The 20,598-nt window shown below is 47.1% G+C and overlaps 9 protein-coding genes across 15 annotated transcripts; 5 read left to right on the top strand and 4 right to left on the bottom strand.

Moving 5' to 3' along the window:
- Window positions 1–48: 48 nt before the first annotated feature.
- Window positions 49–1,599, top strand: FOIG_04304 (uncharacterized protein; the record flags this gene model as incomplete). Its single annotated transcript, XM_031202472.1, has 4 exons — window positions 49–340; window positions 427–975; window positions 1,031–1,330; window positions 1,385–1,599. The coding sequence occupies 4 exons, from the start codon at window positions 49–51 to the stop codon at window positions 1,597–1,599; spliced, it is 1,356 nt and encodes a 451-aa protein (XP_031067919.1).
- A 420-nt stretch (window positions 1,600–2,019) lies between these two features.
- Window positions 2,020–6,193, top strand: FOIG_04303 (phosphoribosylamine-glycine ligase). Of its 3 annotated transcripts, XM_031202469.1 has the most exons (5): window positions 2,184–2,559; window positions 2,619–3,158; window positions 3,211–3,826; window positions 3,969–5,045; window positions 5,108–6,193. In XM_031202469.1, the coding sequence occupies exons 1-3, from the start codon at window positions 2,265–2,267 to the stop codon at window positions 3,702–3,704; spliced, it is 1,329 nt and encodes a 442-aa protein (XP_031067916.1). In that variant the 5' UTR covers window positions 2,184–2,264; the 3' UTR covers window positions 3,705–3,826; window positions 3,969–5,045; window positions 5,108–6,193. The 3 variants fall into 3 exon arrangements, with proteins under 3 accessions (XP_031067917.1, XP_031067918.1, XP_031067916.1); XM_031202470.1 differs by lacking the exons at window positions 3,969–5,045; window positions 5,108–6,193 and having other exon boundaries at window positions 2,020–2,559; window positions 3,211–3,948; XM_031202471.1 differs by lacking the exons at window positions 3,969–5,045; window positions 5,108–6,193 and having other exon boundaries at window positions 2,172–2,559; window positions 2,619–3,881.
- On the bottom strand, window positions 3,341–6,247 carry FOIG_04302 (uncharacterized protein). Of its 2 annotated transcripts, XM_031202467.1 has the most exons (4): window positions 5,727–6,247; window positions 5,148–5,674; window positions 4,130–5,083; window positions 3,341–4,066 (listed from the first exon to the last, which is right to left on the bottom strand). In XM_031202467.1, exons 1-4 carry the CDS (start codon window positions 5,877–5,879, stop codon window positions 3,940–3,942), a joined length of 1,761 nt encoding a protein of 586 aa, XP_031067914.1. In that variant the 5' UTR covers window positions 5,880–6,247; the 3' UTR covers window positions 3,341–3,939. The 2 variants fall into 2 exon arrangements, with proteins under 2 accessions (XP_031067914.1, XP_031067915.1); XM_031202468.1 differs by having other exon boundaries at window positions 5,148–6,247.
- Window positions 6,248–6,462: 215 nt separating this feature from the next.
- On the top strand, window positions 6,463–7,809 carry FOIG_04301 (uncharacterized protein). Its single transcript, XM_031202466.1, has 5 exons — window positions 6,463–6,755; window positions 6,820–6,896; window positions 6,955–7,038; window positions 7,101–7,169; window positions 7,217–7,809. The coding sequence occupies exons 1-5, from the start codon at window positions 6,556–6,558 to the stop codon at window positions 7,615–7,617; spliced, it is 831 nt and encodes a 276-aa protein (XP_031067913.1). The 5' UTR covers window positions 6,463–6,555; the 3' UTR covers window positions 7,618–7,809.
- A 358-nt stretch (window positions 7,810–8,167) lies between these two features.
- On the top strand, window positions 8,168–9,785 carry FOIG_04300 (uncharacterized protein). The gene is made up of 3 exons (XM_031202465.1): window positions 8,168–8,304; window positions 8,357–8,479; window positions 8,526–9,785. Exons 1-3 carry the CDS (start codon window positions 8,293–8,295, stop codon window positions 9,459–9,461), a joined length of 1,071 nt encoding a protein of 356 aa, XP_031067912.1. The 5' UTR covers window positions 8,168–8,292; the 3' UTR covers window positions 9,462–9,785.
- Window positions 9,786–9,938: 153 nt separating this feature from the next.
- FOIG_04299 (membrane dipeptidase) lies at window positions 9,939–11,737 on the top strand. Its single transcript, XM_031202464.1, has 3 exons — window positions 9,939–10,326; window positions 10,377–10,578; window positions 10,641–11,737. The coding sequence occupies exons 1-3, from the start codon at window positions 10,046–10,048 to the stop codon at window positions 11,625–11,627; spliced, it is 1,470 nt and encodes a 489-aa protein (XP_031067911.1). The 5' UTR covers window positions 9,939–10,045; the 3' UTR covers window positions 11,628–11,737.
- A 31-nt stretch (window positions 11,738–11,768) lies between these two features.
- Window positions 11,769–13,286, bottom strand: FOIG_04298 (uncharacterized protein; the record flags this gene model as incomplete). The annotated part of the gene is made up of 2 exons (XM_031202463.1): window positions 11,769–12,203; window positions 12,256–13,286. The coding sequence occupies 2 exons, from the start codon at window positions 13,284–13,286 to the stop codon at window positions 11,861–11,863; spliced, it is 1,374 nt and encodes a 457-aa protein (XP_031067910.1). The 3' UTR covers window positions 11,769–11,860.
- A 589-nt stretch (window positions 13,287–13,875) lies between these two features.
- On the bottom strand, window positions 13,876–15,698 carry FOIG_04297 (uncharacterized protein). Of its 4 annotated transcripts, XM_031202460.1 has the most exons (5): window positions 15,567–15,698; window positions 15,272–15,499; window positions 14,956–15,227; window positions 14,791–14,909; window positions 13,876–14,733 (listed from the first exon to the last, which is right to left on the bottom strand). In XM_031202460.1, exons 2-5 carry the CDS (start codon window positions 15,348–15,350, stop codon window positions 14,043–14,045), a joined length of 1,161 nt encoding a protein of 386 aa, XP_031067907.1. In that variant the 5' UTR covers window positions 15,351–15,499; window positions 15,567–15,698; the 3' UTR covers window positions 13,876–14,042. The 4 variants fall into 4 exon arrangements, with proteins under 4 accessions (XP_031067907.1, XP_031067906.1, XP_031067908.1 ...); XM_031202459.1 differs by having other exon boundaries at window positions 15,272–15,639; XM_031202461.1 differs by having other exon boundaries at window positions 13,967–14,733; window positions 14,956–15,663.
- A 346-nt stretch (window positions 15,699–16,044) lies between these two features.
- Window positions 16,045–16,663, bottom strand: FOIG_04296 (uncharacterized protein; the record flags this gene model as incomplete). The annotated part of the gene is made up of 2 exons (XM_031202458.1): window positions 16,045–16,509; window positions 16,583–16,663. 2 exons carry the CDS (start codon window positions 16,661–16,663, stop codon window positions 16,045–16,047), a joined length of 546 nt encoding a protein of 181 aa, XP_031067905.1.
- Window positions 16,664–20,598: the final 3,935 nt, after the last annotated feature.

Below are 20,598 nucleotides of genomic sequence, written 5' to 3'. Positions count from 1 at the left end.
TGTTAATATTCTTTCTTGAAATCTCGAACAATCAAATGCTGAAGAATCATGTTTACACAGACCAGGCTACAAATGCTTCCGGAGCCCTTGCGGGTTTTATTGTTGGGCTCTGGCGGCAGAGAACATGCTCTTGCATGGAAACTCTGCCAGTCCCCTCTTGTTGAGCTTATCGTTGTATGTCCAGGAAATGTGGCGACAGAGGAACTTACCAAGACGAAAAATTGCAAATATGAGTCAGTTGAACAAGCTCTCAGTGTTTCTAAGAGTCGCAACATCAACTTGGCTGTCTTCACCAACGAAGCAGACCTAGCAGCAGGGGCCGTGGACTTGTTCTCTCAGGGTAATACTATCCTCGAATCGCATCACCATCCAACAGCTACAACAACTCTAATTCTTTATTCAGTGGTATGGCTAACTCGTTCACAGAGGGAATACCATGCATTGGGCCGCCAAAGAAAGCGTCGCTGCTTGAAACCTCGAAGGTCTTCGCAAAACGATTTATGAGCAAAAACAACATCCCAACGGCCACTTATGGCCATTTCTCGTGTTACGAAGAGTCTCTTCTTTTTATAGAAGATCAATTGGCTCAAGGGAGGAGAAAGGTAGTCCTCAAACATACCGGCATCGGAGCCAGGCAAGGTGTCTTCGTTATCGAAACGCTTGAAGAAGCAAAACAAACATTAGTCGCTGAATTCGGCGGACAACCATGTGGTACATCTCGTCAGCCAGACTTTGATATACTTATTGAAGAATTCCTCGAGGGTCGCGAGTTTACCATCATGGCTCTTACAGATGGCCGAAATTTCACCATGTTTCCCCCCTACCTAGACTTCAAGACACGCAAAGAAAACAATCAAGGCCCGATGACTGGGGGTATGGGCTGTGTGTGCCCTACGATCAGGTGTACTGAGTCCATGTTTCAAGCTTTGGCGCAAGGCTTTATGGCGCGCACAATTGCAGGCTTGGGTAAAGAAGGTACGTATTCATCATGATCACTCAATTACAAATATTAAGCTACACTCACCCATAGGACTTGACTTCCCTGGATTCATTGCCATTGATGTTATTTTAACTCACGATGGGCCGATTGCCATTGAGTATGACTTAAGACTAGGTGACCCGGAAACACAGGCTTCAATGCCTCTGATACAGCCTGACCTGGATCTAGCGAAGGTTTTGGCACAATGTCATAGCGACCAGATATCTCTCAGCTCATTACTCTTTCAAAAAGACAGGTTTGCGGCAGTTGTTGTTGCCGTAACAAAGAAATATCCACTTGAGTCAGAAACCCAGCCTCTGCATGTCAATCTGACTACACCAACTCAGAAAGGTATGTCTTCGGGATTGACTGGCTATTTCGATATTGCAATTGACTCCAGCGAAGATACGATCATATACCACAGCCATACTTTCCATCCAAGTGTACAGCCAAGCCAGCCCGTTGTGCAGGCACGAGGTGGTCGAGTATTAAGTGTATGTGGCATTGGCAATAACCTCGATGTCGCAGCTCAGAGGGCATATTCTGGCATGGAAGCAGTAAAGTTTGAAGGAATGGAGTACAGGACTGACATAGGTACTGAAACAGACAATGTATTGTAACAGAGACGGAGCACGTGGCTTATATAAACGAAAAAAAAAAAAAGTTGAAGATGAGTGCGTATGTACGTACGTTGTCAATGGAAGTTTTAACAAGGAAATATGACATGCATATACGCAGAAGTATTTTCATTACTCAAGGTTTTGTGTGCCTTTCATAATCTATGTAAGGTTTTTAATAGGTCAATCAAAGGCTAGAGGTAACAGCACCCAACATAAAACAGTAGAGCAAGCGAAACATGCTTAAATTTTAACTTCTTGAGGCTGCGTATTGCTGGCACTGGACCTCACGCAAACGGCCGCCCTGGCTGATGCTTGCGAACGCAGACCTTATCAGTGCCCAGCACACCCTGTATGTTGGGAGGTTTTTTTTTTTAAAAAAAAGGAAATTTCATTGGTATGTCAGCATGTAGGCAGGTAGTAAGAGTTATATGAGTCCTCGTGTGCACAGGTCAACGTTGAGGGGGCCCTGGAAGTAAGGTGTTGAGCATCCTCACACCACCCCCACATCCCTGTGTAACCCTTTCACATCACGGCCTCCTCCTCCTTGCGCCTCCCTTTTACACCTTCCCACACCTTCCTTCTCTCCCTGCAGCCTGATTCCACCTACTCGTGTACCCTCAAGTGACGCACTACTTTGATCACAGATCACTTCGTCTCATTAACCAATGACTGGAAGAGCCCTCCAGGTGCTTGTCATCGGGAAAGGTGCCCGAGAGCATGCCTTGGCCTGGCAGCTGAGTCGAGCCAGATCAGTCAAACATGTTTTCGTATTCCCTGGCAATGCTGGCACACATGAGGTTGCAGCCAGCAACGGCACAGCCGGGATTTCCGCCTTTGAAGGCGCCAGCAGCTCGGAATATCACGATTTGGCGAAGCGTGCCAAGGACATCGGTATAGGTTTGGTAGTTGTTGGTCCTGATGACGACGTGGTGAATGGCATCGAAGAATCCTTTCGCAAAGGTCAGGGAGCAGCTATCGACCTCTATCTATCAACCCTAACTGACATCTCCTCTTTTTAGTTGGCGTGTCTTGCTTCGCACCTTCGCGCGAGGCCGCAGAACTTGAAGGCTCCAAAGTCTTTGCGAAGGAGTTCATGAATAAGTTTGGCATTCCGACTGCCCACCACGGGAGTTTTGACAACCTCGAGGCTGCTAGTGCATACGTGCGCCATGTTTTCACCGACAAAGACCACCGTATCGTCATCAAAGCAGACGGCCTCGCCGCAGGGAAGGGCGTAGTTCTCCCTGAAACACCAGAAGAAGCACTGGAAGATCTTCGCAGCATCATGAGCGACGGCAAATTTTCTACAGCAGGCTCCTCAGTGGTAATCGAAGAGTACATGGACGGGTACGAGATTAGCATCTTGACCTTTAGCGACGGCAAGACCTTCTTTTCTCTTCCACCTGGGCAAGACCACAAGCGCATTTTAGAGGGAAACAAGGGACCCAACACTGGAGGCATGGGGGTTTACTCACCTGTGCCCATGGTGACCCCGGATGTCTTACAGAAGATTGATGAAGTCATCTTGAAACCTACATTCGATGCTCTTGCAAAAGAAGGTGAGCTGCCCATCATGTTTCGTTTCAATTCGGCTCTTAACAGCCCTACCAGGCCGTCCTTTCTGTGGCCTGCTGTTCACTGGAGTCATGGTCACCAAATCGGGTCCTAAAGTCATCGAGTACAACGTTCGCTTCGGCGACCCGGAAACTCAAAGCTCGATGCTTCTTGTTCACGAAGACACCGACCTCGCGAGTGTCATGCTGTCATGTACAAATGGGACACTCGCACAAGTGAAAAACAGCATCAGAATTAAGTCAGGTTTTGCATGCAATGTTGTTATTGCATCCGGCGGATACCCAGGGGACTACAAAACTGGAAAGGTTGCTACATTGAGTTCTCCACCTGAGGGAGTGGTTATCTTTCATGCTGGGACCCGTAAGGAGGACCGTTTGTTGAAGACCGCGGGAGGGCGTGTCTTTTCGGTTGCTGCTTACGGTGATACCCTTGAAGAGGCACGTCGCAAAGCATATATGGGTGTCGACTGCGTGTCATTCGAGGACATGGTGTACAGGAAGGATATTGCTCTGGGGGGTCTAGCCAAATGAGGAGCAGTGCCACCACGCTGTATCCTGAATCAGTTCAAGGATGTAAGAGCTGAGGTATAGCTTAGTTACACTTGTTATTCCTATACAACCAAGTCCAGGATGCTGTGTCTACAGATACTTAGGTAAGTGTTCAACTGACAATGCTCACCAGTCTGGTGTAGCGCCTATCGACCACGATGCGCAACAGCCTTTTGCTCGCTCCGTGAATATCGCTTTTCTCAAAGTCGACTTCATCCTACAGTCCCCGCGTTCTGACATGCACAGGCATACCATTCTTGACTCGTGGCGGCGAGTCTGTTCCAACTTGATAGCAACGATCACCCCAGACAGTCGGTCGTGCCTTTTCAGAGTTTGTAGTTCCACTGTACGAAAGGCTTTGGTCAGTAACGCAGTCCGCGATGTGATTGAGAAACCAGGAGACTTACTTGATGCGATCCCATTCTTCCCATGCACACTCGACATCGAAGCATCTCGCTACCAGTACCATGGCCAGCTTTATCTCGACGGTGGCAAGATGTTGCCCAATGCAAACCCGTGGCCCGGCCTCGAATGAACGCCAGCCGTTGGGTGGGGGGTACAAGGGATCCTCCGGATCAGTGACAAGAAAACGTTCTGGAAGAAACTCCCAGGCTCTATGCCAGATCTCAGGGTCACGATGAATTGCATATGACCCATCCCAAACAATGAAGTCCTCAGTTGGCAGCTTCTTCCCTTCAAATCCAGGATCGGTGCCCGGAGGACCCACGAGGAAGAACCCGGGCTCGCCACGACGCATTGAGCCGACGTTGGTATGATAACGCATAGATTCACGAAGGACAGCTAGTGTGTAAGGGAGCTGGTTTAGCAACTGTGGGTTCTCCCTTATCACATCTGCAGCACCCCAGGCATTCGAGCCAAGGACTGCATCATGCTCCTCTCGCAATTTGGCCAAAACCTCTGGATATTCGCTGAGCAGGCGGAAAAGCCAAGCAATAGTTGCCGCAGTGATATCAAAACCTGCAAAGAGGAAAGTATTGATCTGCCCAATGGCCATCTCCAGGAAGTCAGCGTCAAGCTCCATGTTCGATTGGTCCTTGCTGTCCTGTCCCGCTCCTTTCTGTTCAGCTCTCTCGGCATCGAGAGCCTGTACGATTAGATCGACTAGTGTCTTTCCCTTCGCTGTGCGATCCTGCTGAAGCTTGTTCATGCGCTCTTGAAGGGCAGGAGTGAAGCTTTTGACAAGAGTTCTGTAGTCCTGCCAGAGTTTGAAATGGCGCCACGGATTGTAGTATTGGATGAAGTTGGCAGGATTGACGAAGAAGTACAGCCTAGAAATGCTGTCAAGAAGGGCGGCGCAAACAGGTGAGCTTCTTCCCCACTGCTCGTGAATGCGAATGTTCCTTTGTGACGTTATTGGTTTCCAGGACTTGACGTCGGCAAATCTTTCGACATAGTGGAACTTACAGAAAGAGGCGAATGATAACATCGAGAGTGAGATTGGCAGTGGCATCTCCAAGTGGGAAGACCTCGCCCCATTCTCCGTCTTTGCCTGCTTTGCTCTTGAGAACATTGGCAAAGTCCTCCACCTCTTCAAGAATGTCTGGTAAACGACTATTGATATTTTGAATACTGAAAGCTGGGCTCAGTCTTTTACGCCAGACCTTCCACTCCGCACCTTCCATGGAGGCCAAATCGCGGTTCTTTGTGAGGGGATAAAGAACATGCTTTTGTTCATAAGCCTTGGGTAATGAGTGTTCTTGTGTGAATTGAGCCGAAACATTTGCGTTGAGAGAGATAACCATCGGGGTCGTGAAGGGCCACGTATCGATGTAAGCAACAGGTGGGCATTTTGTGCATTGAGGGAAGAGTTCTCGCCAGTTCTCTTGAATCTTCAGCATCAAGTAATCGCCGTGAGCATCAGGTGGAAGTGTTGAGACGAGTTTCCCAATAACTTCAAGGTGGCCGAGAATCATAGAATGTTTCATAATGGGCTACCCCTTGCATCAGAAACCGAAGTTATGTGGTGATGACAGGAATACATACAATGCCCTGATCCTTGAGAGCCTGGAACTTCTTGCGAACTTGATAACCTTTTCTGAAGGCGTGGACGAGTAACGCAACCAGTATCACGCCTGAGAAGCGGACGAAGCGCGTGAGGAGCGAGGAGCCGTCATCCTGAAGCCCAAGAAGCCACATCTTGGCCAATGGTGTCTGTTACACTTACAAGTCCTGGGGCTTGAGGATTGTGGATGCTCGGGAAATGTTGAGAAAGCCAGGTTGCATCGTCATCAGGGGAAAGATATCTTTCCTGCTGTCAGACAGCCACAAAAACGAGATCCTGGTTGAAATTGGCCAATCAGCTGTTCAATGATAAGCTGAACTGCCCCGCTATCACTAATTGCCGTGTACCTTAAATTGATGATCAGTCAGCGGTTATTGCAGATACTTTTGCCTTCCAAGTAGTTAATGCATTTCAACAGTATTGACACTATAGCATTCACAAGGTTTGATACCCGGTGCGATGTCGTTACAGTCTTGACTCCCAATCAGGAAAGGCGGGTTCTGCGTTTCTATCCGTATACTCAATACTAAAAGGCCGTGTGACTGGCGCGCATAGAACTGAAAAATATGGGGGGAAGCTAGCATTATCCATCGAATCATGGCAATCTGGGGATTCGTCCTCTTGATCGAATGACGGCGGTTGGTGAGAGGGGCCAGCGTCGGTGTACAGTGCTCCGATGTGGGGTTTTGAGAGAGATACAGCATACGAGTGAACGCACGTAGCCATTCATATAATAATACCCCTCTTCTCACTTTTATATGAATTGCCCTTGTGCTTGAGTAAGTGTTCGTTACCAAGAATTCACTCATCATGTCTATGTCAGTCGAAGATGCCACCAAAGTGCGAGAGAGTTTCCCTAAACCCTTTCCCAATATTCCCAACAATGTGGTTGAGCAGCTTCGCTTGAATGGTAAGGTCCTCGTTGTTAATGGAGCTGCCGATGGTCTAGGGTATTCGGTAGCCGAGGGCTACGCTGAGGCAGGTGGAAACGTTGCTCTTTGGTATAACTCGTGAGTTGCTCATAATACTTTCCTTTCGATCGATGTCATCAAACTGATCTAATCTGTGTTTCAGGAATGAGGCTGCTATTGAAAAGGCTCGACTACTCTCAGAGCAACATGGCATCAAGGCATCTGCTTACAAGGTCGACGGTGGGTACTTTCTCTGGACAGAGCCTCTAGCAGCAGCTAACACGAATGTTTCCCTCAGTATCCGACTCACAGCAGATTCAAGATGCCCTAAAGGCTGTTCTTGATGATTTTGGCAAGATCGATGTTTATGTTGCAAATGCAGGTGAGCATTTTCCATACTATCGAGCACGTATGAGTTTAAGGGAACTAAGAAATATCTAATAGGCATGGCAATTTCCAAACCAATTCTTGAACAAACTCTGGAAGAATACAGGAAGCAGATGTCGGTGAATGGTAAGTGATCAGTCCCAACGTCTCTGGTTCTACTGACAGCCATGTAGTCGACGGCGTTGTCTTCTCTGCCAAGTACGCCGGTGAGATTTTCAAGCGTCAGGGTTTCGGCAACTTCATCATCACCTCCAGCATGAGTGCCCACATCGTCAACGTGCCAACTGATCAACCAGTCTATAACGGGAGCAAGGCCTTTATAACACACTTTGGAAAGTCTCTTGCTAGGGAATGGCGCGAGTTTGCTCGTGTGAATATCGTATCTCCTGGTTTCTTTGATACGAAGATGGGTGCGAGCCCTGAGGCGCTTAATGAGGCGTATCGCATGGCTGTTCTTGGAAGGCAGGGACATGTCAAGGAGATCAAGGGTCTTTACTTGTACCTTGCTAGCGATGCTTCAACTTATATGACTGGAAGCGATCTGCTGATTGATGGAGGCTACGTGTTGCCTTAAGACAGTTGAAGAAAGGGACTCTAAAGTATCATAGATTTATTTTACGATGGTCAGTATTCAACAAGAGTATAAATATCCATACAATAATGACCGCTGAGTTGAGTCCGAGGATGATTTCACATTATCATCTGTCTGCGTAATCTATATAGAAGAAAAGACTATCTAGTGCAGAAAAGCCTACTGGTATTTAAGCTAATTTTTCCCATTGAAACTCTATAGCTGATCAAACTATCTTTCTCATCACAATCACGAAAATCAAACTTCGTATATACTATCGATGGCTTTTTAAAGATATTATCGAATTATCATATCCAAGTCAACTATGCAAATGGCCTTCTCATGTCATAGAACGCACTCATTGTCTCATGAATTTCACTCATTCTTTATTGATCTCGATTGTGTACTGGATTGGCCTACTACAACTCGGTCATCCCCAACAAATCAATTCTCTGTTCTGATTGCTCACGATGGAGAGGTGACATCGCTAATGCAGTCATGCTTCCCCTCCTTCGGAGGACAGTGACCCGAAGAGAATTATCACCTGACTGCGGCTACAGTAGGAGCCGTGTCGAATACATATATATATTGTAGCATAGATTTCATGGATTTAACAGCATCCGTACAGTTGCATCTTTAGCCTTTTGATCCCAAACCTTTTCTACCTAACTTGACACTATGAGCGAGACGGTCAGTATCGCCCTAGCTTTTGATAAATAATGGACTGACAAAACGTTGATAGAATCCATCATGTTTTCTGCATGGCCCCGAAGACGCTCGCTTCGGTGAAAGGCCAATCCCTCATATTGAAGATCCGCATGATGTAATTGTGAAGATTGCATACACAGGTGTTTGTGGTAGCGATGTGAGTATCAACCCAACAATCTTCGATATAACGCTGACAGTAGCAGGTTCATTTCTGGACAGAAGGCGGATTTGCACGAAGGGTTTCTGAGGAGCATCCTCTAGTAATGGGTCACGAAGCTTCGGGAATTATCCACAAAGCCGGCCCAGCGGTTTCGAACCTCAAGCCTGGTGATCGCGTGGCTATTGAACCGGGCTTCTCATGTAAGAGTTGCACGTACTGCAAATCCGGACGATACAATCTCTGCCAGAAGATGAAGTTCGCTGCGGATCCCCCGTCGACTCACGGAACGCTTTCTCGATATTTCAAAATCCCAGAGGACTTCGCATATAGGATTCCCGACTCCATCAGCCTGGAAGAGGCTGTTCTCGTGGAACCTTTGAGTGTCGCTGTCCATGGTGTTCGTCTCGCCGATGTACGGCCTGGCCATAGAGTCATAGTCCAAGGAGCGGGGGCTGTGGGCTATCTCACAGCGGCAACAGCGTGGGCCTATGGAGCCAAGCAGGTTGTCATCACCGATATCAACACAAATAAACTTGAGTTTGCAGAAAAAGGTCTCAATTGCCAAACGTTCAAGCCCCAGTCGAGTTCAACACCTGAACAAGAAGCTGCTAGGTTGAAACAAGAGACTGGTCTTGTCGACGGTGCTGACGTTGTCTTGGAATGCACCGGAGTCGAATCATCAGCACAACTTGGTATATATACCTTGAGACGCGGAGGTGTTTTTGTTCAAATTGGACTTGGCAAAGCTATGCAGACTTTGCCTCTTCATGCCATGTGCGAGAGAGAAATGGTATTGAAAACCTCGTTTCGATATGGTCCTGGGGATTTCGAAATTGCTCTTGGGCTTCTTGAGTCCGGAAAGGTGTCGGTTTCGTCTCTGATCAGTAGCGTTACCCCCTTCAATCAAGCCCCGGAAGCGTGGAAGAAAACTATGAATGGTGAGGGAATCAAGAATCTGATTGAAGGGGTCAAGGATTGAGATGGATGCTCAAGAACCAATGTCAAGTTCAATACCTGGATACAGCAACTACTGAGAGCCCATCATTGCGGGTGCTTTAGATATATCCGAGAAGAAGAAAAGAGTACCATTCCTGGGTGCCGAGTACACACTCCTGTTCTGATATGGCATCTTCTTGTCTTCGACAGTGACACTATTCCCGTCGCAATGCCGCTAGTTCCCATCCCGTCCGACAATAAAACCTCGACACGACTATCAAAACGACGACGAAGAATCAATCTGAATTCGAGGAAAGACAATAGTTTAGTGAATTAATCCATATCAATGCACTCTTTAAATAAACAGATGTCTTTTTATTTTCTTATTATCTGCTTTAGGCCTGTCCCTCCATTTCCTGATCCATCCATCGTGTAGTTAATAAGTTACCTAGTGTGTCAATTTCATTGTAGCCCGCTTACCACTCCACCTGTTCAGTGGTTAGCGAGGATAACTAATCATGACTCAATCGCAAACTCTGCTCCGATCTAGACTCGTATAAGTTCAAGAAATTGGCCATTGATTTTCATACTCAAGTTATCCATTTTCGCAAGCATAGTTTGGTGACCATGGCCGATTCGTCACCAACTGTGACCTCGCCGCCCCGACGAAATAGCCAGCAGGCGAACACTCCTCAAACAACGACGTCAACTAATAACAATCGCGATGGGGCATTGGTACTGCACGCCAATTCCTCAGCCACAGCTTGGTGGTCACGATTTCGATATCCAGTCATCACTGCTGGGATCGTGCTTTTACTGAGTCCATTTACCTTCTTATGGCCTGGTCAAGAGTCAATTGATCCCACGAATTATGCAGAGCGTACCAAGCGAATCCTCAAGACGACGCCGTAAGCTGACTCTTGATCTTACTTCAGAGAATTGCACTGACAGTCCGCAGTTTAATTGACGGCCACAATGATCTACCGTTCATGCTCCGTCTTGAACTCAAGAACCGCATTTACGATGAACGTTTCGACTTTAACAATCGATTGCTGGGCCATACAGACTTACAGCGGCTGAGGCAAGGCATGGTCGGAGGTCAATTCTGGAGCGTGTATGTAGACTGCGATGAACAGCAAAAGCACTTTGAGGATCCTTCTGTGAGTGGCGATTCTTTCACTAAATCTTCCCTCGTGTTTGACCGTTGCTAATCTCCTCAAAGTGGATCGTCCGAGACACGCTTGAACAAATTGACGTGACTCGACGTTTCATCCGAGAGCACCCCAAAGACTTGGAGTACTGTGATACTGCTGCCTGCGCTAGAAAGGCGTTCAAAGCAGGTCGTATCGCAAGCATGATTGGCATTGAAGGTGGCCACCAGGTTGGCGGCAGCATTGCAAGCCTTCGGCAGATGTACGAACTGGGAGCGCGATATATGACCATTACACACAATTGTGACAATGCATTTGCCATGGCAGCTTCAACCGTTGCCTCTGGGACTGCAGATTCTGGGATTGCGAAACTCGGAAAGGTAGCAATCAAGGAGATGAACCGGCTGGGAATGATGGTTGATCTATCGCACGTTTCTCATCAGACGATGAGGGATGTTCTCAGCATTGCTCGAGCACCAGTCATCTTCTCACATTCTGGAGCATACGCCGTTGAACCGCATCTTCGAAACGTCCCCGACGATGTTCTTCGCCAGGTCAAGCACAATGGTGGCATCGTTATGGCTGTGTTCCTCAATCGTTTCCTCAACATGAAGCATCCCGAACAAGCATCAATACACGATGTCGCTGATCATATCTTCCACATCGCAGAAGTATGTGGCTGGACTTGCGTTGGAATCGGTGCTGATTTCTTTGGCATGTCAAACGTGCCTATTGGGCTAGAGGATGTTTCCAAGTATCCCAGTTTGATGGAGGTGCTCATGCAGCGAGGCGCAACAGATGAGCAGATCCGTCTGCTCGCAGGAGAAAATATTCTCCGAGTTTGGGAAAATATTGAAAAGAGCGCTAAAGCAATTCAGGCTACCGGTGAGAAACCTGTCGAAGAGGAATATGAACGACGAGAGTGGCATAAGGGATTTTCAACTGATCCCTATATGCTGAGGGGAGGGCTTGAGGAGGCCTTGAAAAATGGGGCCAAGATTGAGGAAGATGTTTTCGATTTAGATGCCGAAGGAAGGCCTAAGATTCTATCTACTTAGATTTTATTGATAGGAGAAATCATGAAAGTTTCGTACTAAGCTGTATTTGTTTGCCTATTAAGAATGCGAAACTATGGGGTTCGTAAATAGATTTCAGATCCCCTTCATCCTAGGCAACAGAAGCTCGGCATTGTAAATACTAGCAAATAATTTCATCATTATTCAAAAGTTGAAAATACGGTGAAACAAACCTCCATCATGTGTAGAGTACTTGACAATCGTTAACCAATGCCTCACATAAAGACCTTCCTCTCACTCCCACAGCTGTGCACCTTCTCTGCACCTCGGGCAACATTCGCCCACCGAACCATGTTTCTTGCTACTCCGCGCTTGCTCAAAGGGTTGACAGTTGAGCTTTCATGCATAGGTACCTCATCTACACTCAAGGCAAGACTTGCAGCGGCGTAGCCGGCAGCCTTAGCATTGACGAGGAATGCTTCCCGGTTGATGTTCTTGATGTCATCACACGGAGTATGATAGCAAGCATCTTGCGGAACACCAGCGCCTGTGAAGATACCGGATGTGGGAATACCAAGTTCAAGGAAGCCCACATAGTCTGAAGACGCCCCAAAGGGTCTGTGGCGTGTTAGCGGAGTCCATTGAACAGATTTTATGAGGAAGGATTTACGTGTACTCAGCGGGATACCCTTTATTAGTTAAAAACTCATAGAGATATTTCGCGCCAGATTTGTGTGCATTGGAGTTAGCATATACGATGTAGTAAGGCTGTGGAGAGGCAATCATGTCGTAGTTGTAGTAAAATCGTATCTTGCTGGCCTCATCCCTGGACAAGTTGGAGACATAGTAAGTCGACCCAATCATCCCACTCTCTTCAGCGCCCCAAAAGGCAAATCGAAGCTTGTTTTTGAAGTTTTTATACTTCTTGACTGACTCGGCGATGCTGAGTAGGGCGGCGACACCGCTTCCGTTATCATTAATGCCAGGGCCTTCCTGAATAGAGTCAAGATGAGCACCCAGCATCACAACACTGTTAGAATCACCAGCCTTGGTATCTGCAATGATCTGCCAAGTTTCGCGCTTTTCAGTCAAGACATCAATGGTCAGATTGACCTCTAGGTTCTCCCCTGCTTTAAGACGTTCGGCCCAAGAATTTCCCTTGTCGTACGTGACGACACCAGCAGGTGCAAGTTTACCAAAGTTCTCAGCTCCGAGGGAGCCGGATCCCGCCGTTTGGTTGGGATTATCATTGAAGACGATGGCTGCTGAAGCACCGTTATCCTTGGCCAATTTGAGCTTGTTTGCAAACTGGCATTTCCCGCGCTTGATCAAAGCAACCTTCCCTTTGACGTCGATGTCTTTCCATTGGTCTTCGAAACAGCCTGAGCCACGAACATCGTCTATGGGGATGAGGGCCAAAGAGGCCGTTACTCCGTCGGGTAGGGGAGTGGCGTGATTGTACTGTAGTGAGACCACATCGACGTGTTCTCCATCGGGACCTGTCAAAACAATCTTTCGAGTTTGGGAAAAGAGATTCTTGAATGGCTGAACTGTGATAGCGAAGTGGTTACCGCCGCCCAAACGAGAAAGAACAAAATCAAGCGATGCCTTGTAACCTGGGAGTCCAAAGGCCCGGTTATTGCTGTTGTCGTGGGCAATTTTGTATAAAGCTTGAAGTGTCTTGTCGAGACTACAGATCATTAGTTTTTGATCCTCAAAAGGTATAAGTTCAGAGGGTGATTCGTTACTCTTCTGCTTTGATATCATCCGCTACACGTTGGGGAGTGAGCTGTTTGTATGCACAAGCTCCGGCAGAGAATATCGCCAGAGCGCGTATGAAACTATTGACCTTCATCTCGAAGTCTAACAAAGGGAAGGACTTGTGTCGTTTTCAAAGCGACTCAGAAGATTTCATTAGTTAAATAGAGAGAGAATATATTGCGAACAGCTGTGCCTTCGGAAAGGAATGCCACCCTCGCACTCGAACCATATTCTTTAGCTCTTACAGGAACCCAAAACCCGGCAGAATCCTTCGAATCCTGCCAAACTTTGCTGAGCCACAGGTAACATTAGGAAGGTATCACAAAATTGAAGGAATCGACCTGGGGAACGTTACTAGGCTAAATATTGAGGCGCGACTCTATTTGATATATGCTCCATTGGTTGAGGCTTAGATATGGTTTGAGAGCGAGCTGACCATTCAGTGCTCGAGTATGAATGGATCAATTTATGCTAATACGGGAATAACGGGTTGATCTCCCGTTATTGGAGTCCCGCTAAGTTAGTTGATGAAGAGTCTGAGGCACATAGTCCGAGATATGTGATCCGAGCTGACCAATCACACGAGTTCAGACACTCTGGTCTTTGATTTTACTAGACGTTGGACAATCATTTCTCTGCAATCAAATGCCCGAAAAGTCGGAGATACCTTATGATTTCTCATCGGTTTCGCGGTATTTAACCAACCCTGGCTATCTCCTGACTATTCACGGCCTCTTCCAGCCTACTGAACTCGCCTTCAAAGGAATCAACCCAAGCAATCTGTCTCAGCATTCCTTCTAGTTCGATCCAGTTCAAACCAAGTCGTTCAATCGTAAGAGCTATCCTCTGAGTCATCCAGCTTCTGTCACGAGTCCCTTCGGTCACTGCCGCTATAACTTGTACCCAGACCTGAAGTTCTTCCAACCCATCCCACGATATTTCATAACCTGTCAGTAGGTGCGACAGTTGAGGTTTGCGATACTGGATGGCGCCGACTGTGTGATGACTGTGCTCAGCGGCCGTGACGAGAAACCTCAAAGCGGCCAAACGAACGACTTGGTGAATTTGTGATATCCTAGAAGAATGCCCCTCTGGCCCTTCTGATGGTGTGTGCCTTGGCACCAGGAGAAGAAAGTATGAGCTATGCAGGATGGTTTCACAGTAACGGAATGTCGACTCCTCCCAGTGTTGAGACGCCTTAGCAACTCTTGCCAGTGATAGAAGAACTGAACATAAATCTGAGAGAACTGGCGACAAATCCCTCAAAGCCTTTAAAGTTTTTGCCAGAACATGGGTAATTGTGGGCTGTTCAAGCTGAGTCCATAGGTGAGAAGGAGCTGCAAATCTCGGCGGACGGTCCAGGGATAGGCTTCCAATAACATCTGACCTGTGAATATCAACTTGGTTAGTTTCCGATCTGAGTCGAGTTCTAACCATTGCCTACCAAATTAAAGACAATAACAAATATGATGAACGAAACCTGTCTACTCCTCCGCGACCGCGCACCAAGGTCTCTAGGCCAGCCAGGTGGGTGCTGTATCGTTCGACTTTACCTATGCTCATCTGTAGGCAGTTAGCGGGGGATTTCAGCTTTGATCTCAAACATTACATCATAGTTGGCAAGACCTATAACAGTGATCAAAATTTCGTCAGAAGGTACGCTATTCGATGTTTGGATCTTTTGGCTGGTGAAATGTAAACTGAGATTGTAGTGCTTCAACGCCGTTGAATCTTCTCGCCCAGAATGCATATCACCTGTATACTCATTGCTATACAGGGCGGTCTCCGCAAGTGCAAGATTTAGAGTAGCCTGGTCGACAAGGCCGATAGCAAAGCACATCTCTCTGACCTTGTCGCATATGGACGACTTTGGCCGAAGCACTGTCTTTTGTAAGATTTGATAGTTCATGATAAATATTACTTACGAAAGGCTTCCATCATTTTAGCTCTAGTGTCAGTCCTGGAGTAGAGTGTCCGATCTGCACCTGGCTCAAGAAGCTGCATTGATGACTCCGACACTTCAGGCCTACGATTATCTGGTTGGTAGAATGTGTATGCCGGGTGGGTTTCGTGAAGTGCCAAAGTCTTTGAAATGTCCGGCTCGGTCCTTAACTTCCTACTATGCGTATTCTTTCTTCTTGATAATCCTATATCTTTCATCACATGCTGATGAATTTTGCGCTTGTTGTGCCGGTTTTTGACCTCGTCTGGGTGGCTCACGCTGACAAACTCGAGCTTCGACCCTATCCGAGTCGAGGCAGGCATTCTGGTCGAGGGAAGATGGGGGCAGTCGATTCGTTCTCTATATGTATAGTTTTCATTAATGTGAGAAGATACGTGCTGGTGATGATTGTAGATAAGCTGATATGTTTAGTGCATTCTTGATTCGTCAGCAACTTCCACGCCAGATCCAGCCAGAAAAGGACTGCAAGTGGATCGTGATAAGGTCACGCCAAAAAGCATAAAGAAAGTTGGTTCATGATTCTTGTTCTTCGGGTCTAGAAAGCAAGGCATCAAGTACAATTTTCAGTGCTCAACCTTGAGCCCCTGGTAAAGCCATGTCTGATAGGCTCCAATAAACAAGTTTGACCTGCAATGACTCGGCTTGCCAGAAAGCACATCGTAATACTTTACAACAACCGGAATCCTATCACCGACCTCCATTTTTGAGAGTTTCTCCCGCATATTACCTCTCAACTCAATCCATAATGTAATCTGACTCACCCTTGAACCAACATCCTGGACACTGTATGGATTCTCCCGTGCACCAAGACTCTGCTGCATCGTTGGCGGCACACAGATCCAGAGATCGTAGATTCTTCTTGCTTATCATCTCCTTCCAGTATGTCACTCGTTTAGGTCTATATCGAAGACAGTCGCAGCACAGTTCCATCGTCCGTTTGGGTTGACCTTTGGGAGTCAGGGGTCTCATGCGCTTGAGTAGGTCCTTGATATGTGAACAATAAGGTATGTCAGAGTACGCATGGCCACTGGCTGAGATAATGTGGAAGTCGGTAGACTGACAAAGACGATAGAATAAGGATTTGCAAGTGAGTCCAAGACAGAGTCTGTCTTCAACCTCTATATAGGATGTGATCTCGAGCAATATCTCATTCGGAAGAGTCTTGAATAGCGCCGATTGGTCTCGTTTGACTTGCGATAGCTATAGCGTGTTACTTTACTGTTCCTCTCGAATAGACGCGCTAGGTAGGTTGTTTCAATTGTCAAATACGTACCTGTTGCGGAACAACAAACGGTGCGGTAGGACACAAGCGCGCGCGCATCTGACCATGTTTGTAGTAAATTGTGAAAGCCATCTTGCTGAATAACAAGTAGCTGCGGGAGAAGTTGCAGTGATGTTTGTTAAGGAAAGTTCCTTGCGCAATACTTCGTCCTCGCGAGGTGAAAGGCGTTCTGAGCAAGAAGCCACAAAAAGGAGAGTTGACGAAGCAAAAAGTCAAGCTCGCGGTCGAACTCAATATGTCGTTATTGAGTTGGTTTCTGTCGTCATCTGAAGTAAGTAAAAGAATTGTTTACGTATTCTTCCGTTGAAAAATTGTGATATGTCAAGATGAGGAAAATAAAACAGATCTCCAGTGAATAGGCATTGGCATCTTCCGGAATCAAGGTGGATGCTGAAACTGGCTGGCACTGGCGGGCTCCTCATATTCACTCACGTTCTGGAACGGTAGACGAAGTTCATATTTCCATATTGCAATTTTCTTTGTTTTTATTTGATGGAATAACATCTCGTCTCTGTCGTTCCTGTACTCATGTACCTCTCAGCTTTCAAATATGCCATAACCGCAAATATTGAACCCAAAGAGATTACATGGTTCATAAGTCATAGCTCGACGCCCAAGTGTTTTCGGTGTAAAAGAATACATCAAGTTTAACTCCGAAGTTCATTCAGTTTCCAATACACATACCCAAGAATCGCTACGATATCAACATGGTCATGGCGGAAAGCTTGGCTTCCACTATTCCTGCCAAGCCAAGTCGTATTTCTAAACGAAAATGCATGATAATCACTAAGAGATCCATTCCGCCCAGACACTAGATCATGAATAAACACAAGATGCATGTAATCAGAGGCGGCTGGGCGAACTTGGCGGAGCTTGTGCATCGTTGATCTGGGGTAGGCTGTTGATAGATGCGGCCAAGTGACAGCACCCGGCCGCCAAGAGAGTTTCTTGTCAGAACGACATCCGTCTTTATTAGTCAGAAGCTTGTTTCTTGGCTGGTTGGGATAGCTACAACATACATTGATAGAGCCTTGGTAATAGTCTTGGCCAGCAGTGACTCCACCTGCTTGAGGTTTTGTGTCGGGGACAGTGACAAGGTACTGGCGGTAGCCTTATGGAATCACAATATTTATATAGGGGTGCATTACTAGAAAGTACTAAAAATATGTTAACCTGAAGTCAGTGGGATAGTGAAGTGACTTCTGAGCCAGGATTGTACGGCATGCAACGTGTTTAGTAAAGAGGTTAGGCTGAAGCCTTAATCTTAAGTTGTTAGCTTCATAAGTGATAGACGGTATGAACTCCATTGTGTGGCGAGTCTGATCTGATTTACTTATCTCCATTAAGCTTCAACGGTCTCGACTCTATCTCTTGGTTCGGTGCCAATCTGCCAACTTCCGCGTTTCTAGGCTTAGCATCAGATACGGTACAGTCCCCCACCAAAGTCCTTGGCTGCATCTAATGCTGTAACACCTCGGGCGTAATAGGGAGTGATTGCCGTAAAATACGGCCAGTTTTCCACTGTGCATCAATGCCTGCTTAGGTGCTTGACAAGCTGCAAGCCAAGTCACTGGCCGGTTTAAGCTACGACTTCACGGAGCGGAACTTAGCCAAACGGCATTAGATCTTGGCAAGCTATTTGAGTGGACGATCATTCCGAGATCTTATCGGTTATTAATATTATATCCAGGATGTTTACGGAATCTGACCGTTGAGAAAAGAAGCAAATTGATCATTGCTAGCTGTCGATCTCAAGCGGTCGCGGATTAGAGTCGCCTTAGCCGCCGTTATAAATATAACTCGCTCGGACACAGGATACGAAAGCCTGCATTATCTAGTTCTGGTCACTGTCTCACAGACTACTGCACAAAGCGATGAGCAGCCGTTTTTTCCATATATGCACAGAGTACAAAAACATCACGAATGGGGGTTGCCCGGGGAAAACGCGGGGTCTGGGGTCACAAAGTGTAAGCCATGCGCAAAAGCAAAATGAGGTCCTCAACAAACCAATTCATCCCTACCAGTCTCATATTGTTTCTTTTCCCACGAACGAGAAATTAGTTGCAAGAGATCAGACATTTCAGCAGTGATTCCCCTGCTCCGGTGAACCAACCGGGGGCTTTAATAGGAGTAGGCTCGATACCCTGTATCCTTGGTATCACTTATTGTGTCTTTGTAGCTCAAAAAGCAACCATAGTGGAAATTTTGGTCATTAATACTCCATGCCAAGGCAACCTTGATCTCAACACTAAACGCTTAGAGATTACGCTTCAGTATCACCGCTTGCGTTGAAATGGTCCTGGTCAGTACGGCTGCATTTCACGCAATGCCTCAAAGAATGCCTAATGGTTAAATTTGCTGCTTATACTCACCAATAAGTCACACAACCGGAGATGTGCAGGACAGGTCGGCCATCAAGATGCTCCTCGTTGGTCGCTCGGCGTTTGGACCGCGCATGCCGAGTGCTGAGGCCCGAAGCCGCCACTTCGGCTGTGCCAAGCCTCAACGGAGCGGAAGGTGGATCACCGCGGCGGAGCACGTGACTCGTACGATTTTTGTCTTGGCATCAAGGGAGCGGAGGTGGGTACAGAGGCGCAGGCCGAGACGGAGGAAACTGGGGCTCCGGAGAGGCCGGGAAAGTGTGAAGGCACATGGGCATCAAACGTGAAGAAATGAGGAACTTTTTATAGTTGACAGGAGATATGAGCCCATCGGGAAGTCAATCAAGAGCCTTTTCGAAGAAAGAGAACAAAGAAATAATTCACATCGAAATGATGGCAGCAACGATCGGGGGAGCCAACTCTGCTTTATCAGTGCGGCATGTCTTACCACTAACCATAATACGAACAAACCCGATCCAAGAAAAGAAAGAAAAAATAGGCGACTTTTTGGCAAGCATTCTTTCTGTTTCTCGACGTAACATGAACTGAACACACGGCCTGCCAAGACAAGAAGTGCTGTCACTATTGGACAATGGACCCAGAGAGTGTGGATCAGGTGATATGATTGATTTTGAGTAACCGATAAGCTTAGCGCAAGTGCCCAGAACCTTAAGCAACATAAGCGCAAGGTTAGTTGGTCCTAGAGGAGGAGCCGACAGGGTGTGGCGATCCAACAGGCCAATGGACAGAGTCCAAAGTCTACAGCCAAGCCAGCCTCTTAACTTGTTCCATAAACGAGTGTCTCTGGCAAGGGCTCTCATTTCATGCTGTTTTTCTTTCTTGTTACCCTCCATGCCAGATGCAAAATCCCCCACGGAAGATGCAGAGATACCTAAACGCAGAATCGATCAGAACATCGTTTTTGTTGGATTGTCAGAAGATATGTGGGGGTGCAGAGCTCGATAGTTCGGCGTATCTTGACTTGAAGGTCCGAGGATTGATTGGATACGCGTCATTGGTCAAGCGCCAAGAGCCGCCAAGATGGAGTTGGCCCTTTGAGGTTATCACGACGACCGCTAACCCTAGGCGCCAAGATGTGATGAACCAGCTGAACCTTGATACAGACATTCTTGCCTTCGGCGAGATGGTGGTTTGTCGAGCAATCACTAGCTTGTGCTTTTTCCTTGGCTCTCTCGTCTTGGCTAAGATGGCATGGCATGGTCGAGTACCGGTTGATACTCTCGGATGGTGGTGGAATGCCGAATGAGCTTTCAGAACGAGTAAGAGAGCTGCAAAACATAGCATCCATGGTTCAGTGGGCACGATTGGAGTTTGAGACAAGAGATGGGCATCTCGTTAATAACAGTGTTGCATTGGTCATGTTTGGTATGCTGCCATGGCTCTAACAGAGAGCTATGACCATGCTCGCATTGCAATCGAGGCCATGTGTCAACGGTTAGCTTAACCATGACGATGGATGCCCGTTGAAACAACCGGTCCATGATGATCAAAAGGCCAGGGGAATGTCAGAAAATGCTTGTTGGAGAAGTGCTGTAAATTTGACAGACGCCGCTCTAGACGCTGACCTCGTGAGAAGCGAGAGGATCCATGACCGCCGCGACCATG

This window comes from Fusarium odoratissimum, assembly GCF_000260195.1.
Source record: "Fusarium odoratissimum NRRL 54006 unplaced genomic scaffold supercont1.5, whole genome shotgun sequence".
In the NCBI taxonomy this organism is placed as follows: domain Eukaryota; kingdom Fungi; phylum Ascomycota; class Sordariomycetes; order Hypocreales; family Nectriaceae; genus Fusarium; species Fusarium odoratissimum.
Note: the sequence above shows the minus strand (reverse complement) of the source record. Positions and strands in the feature narration are given on the sequence as shown.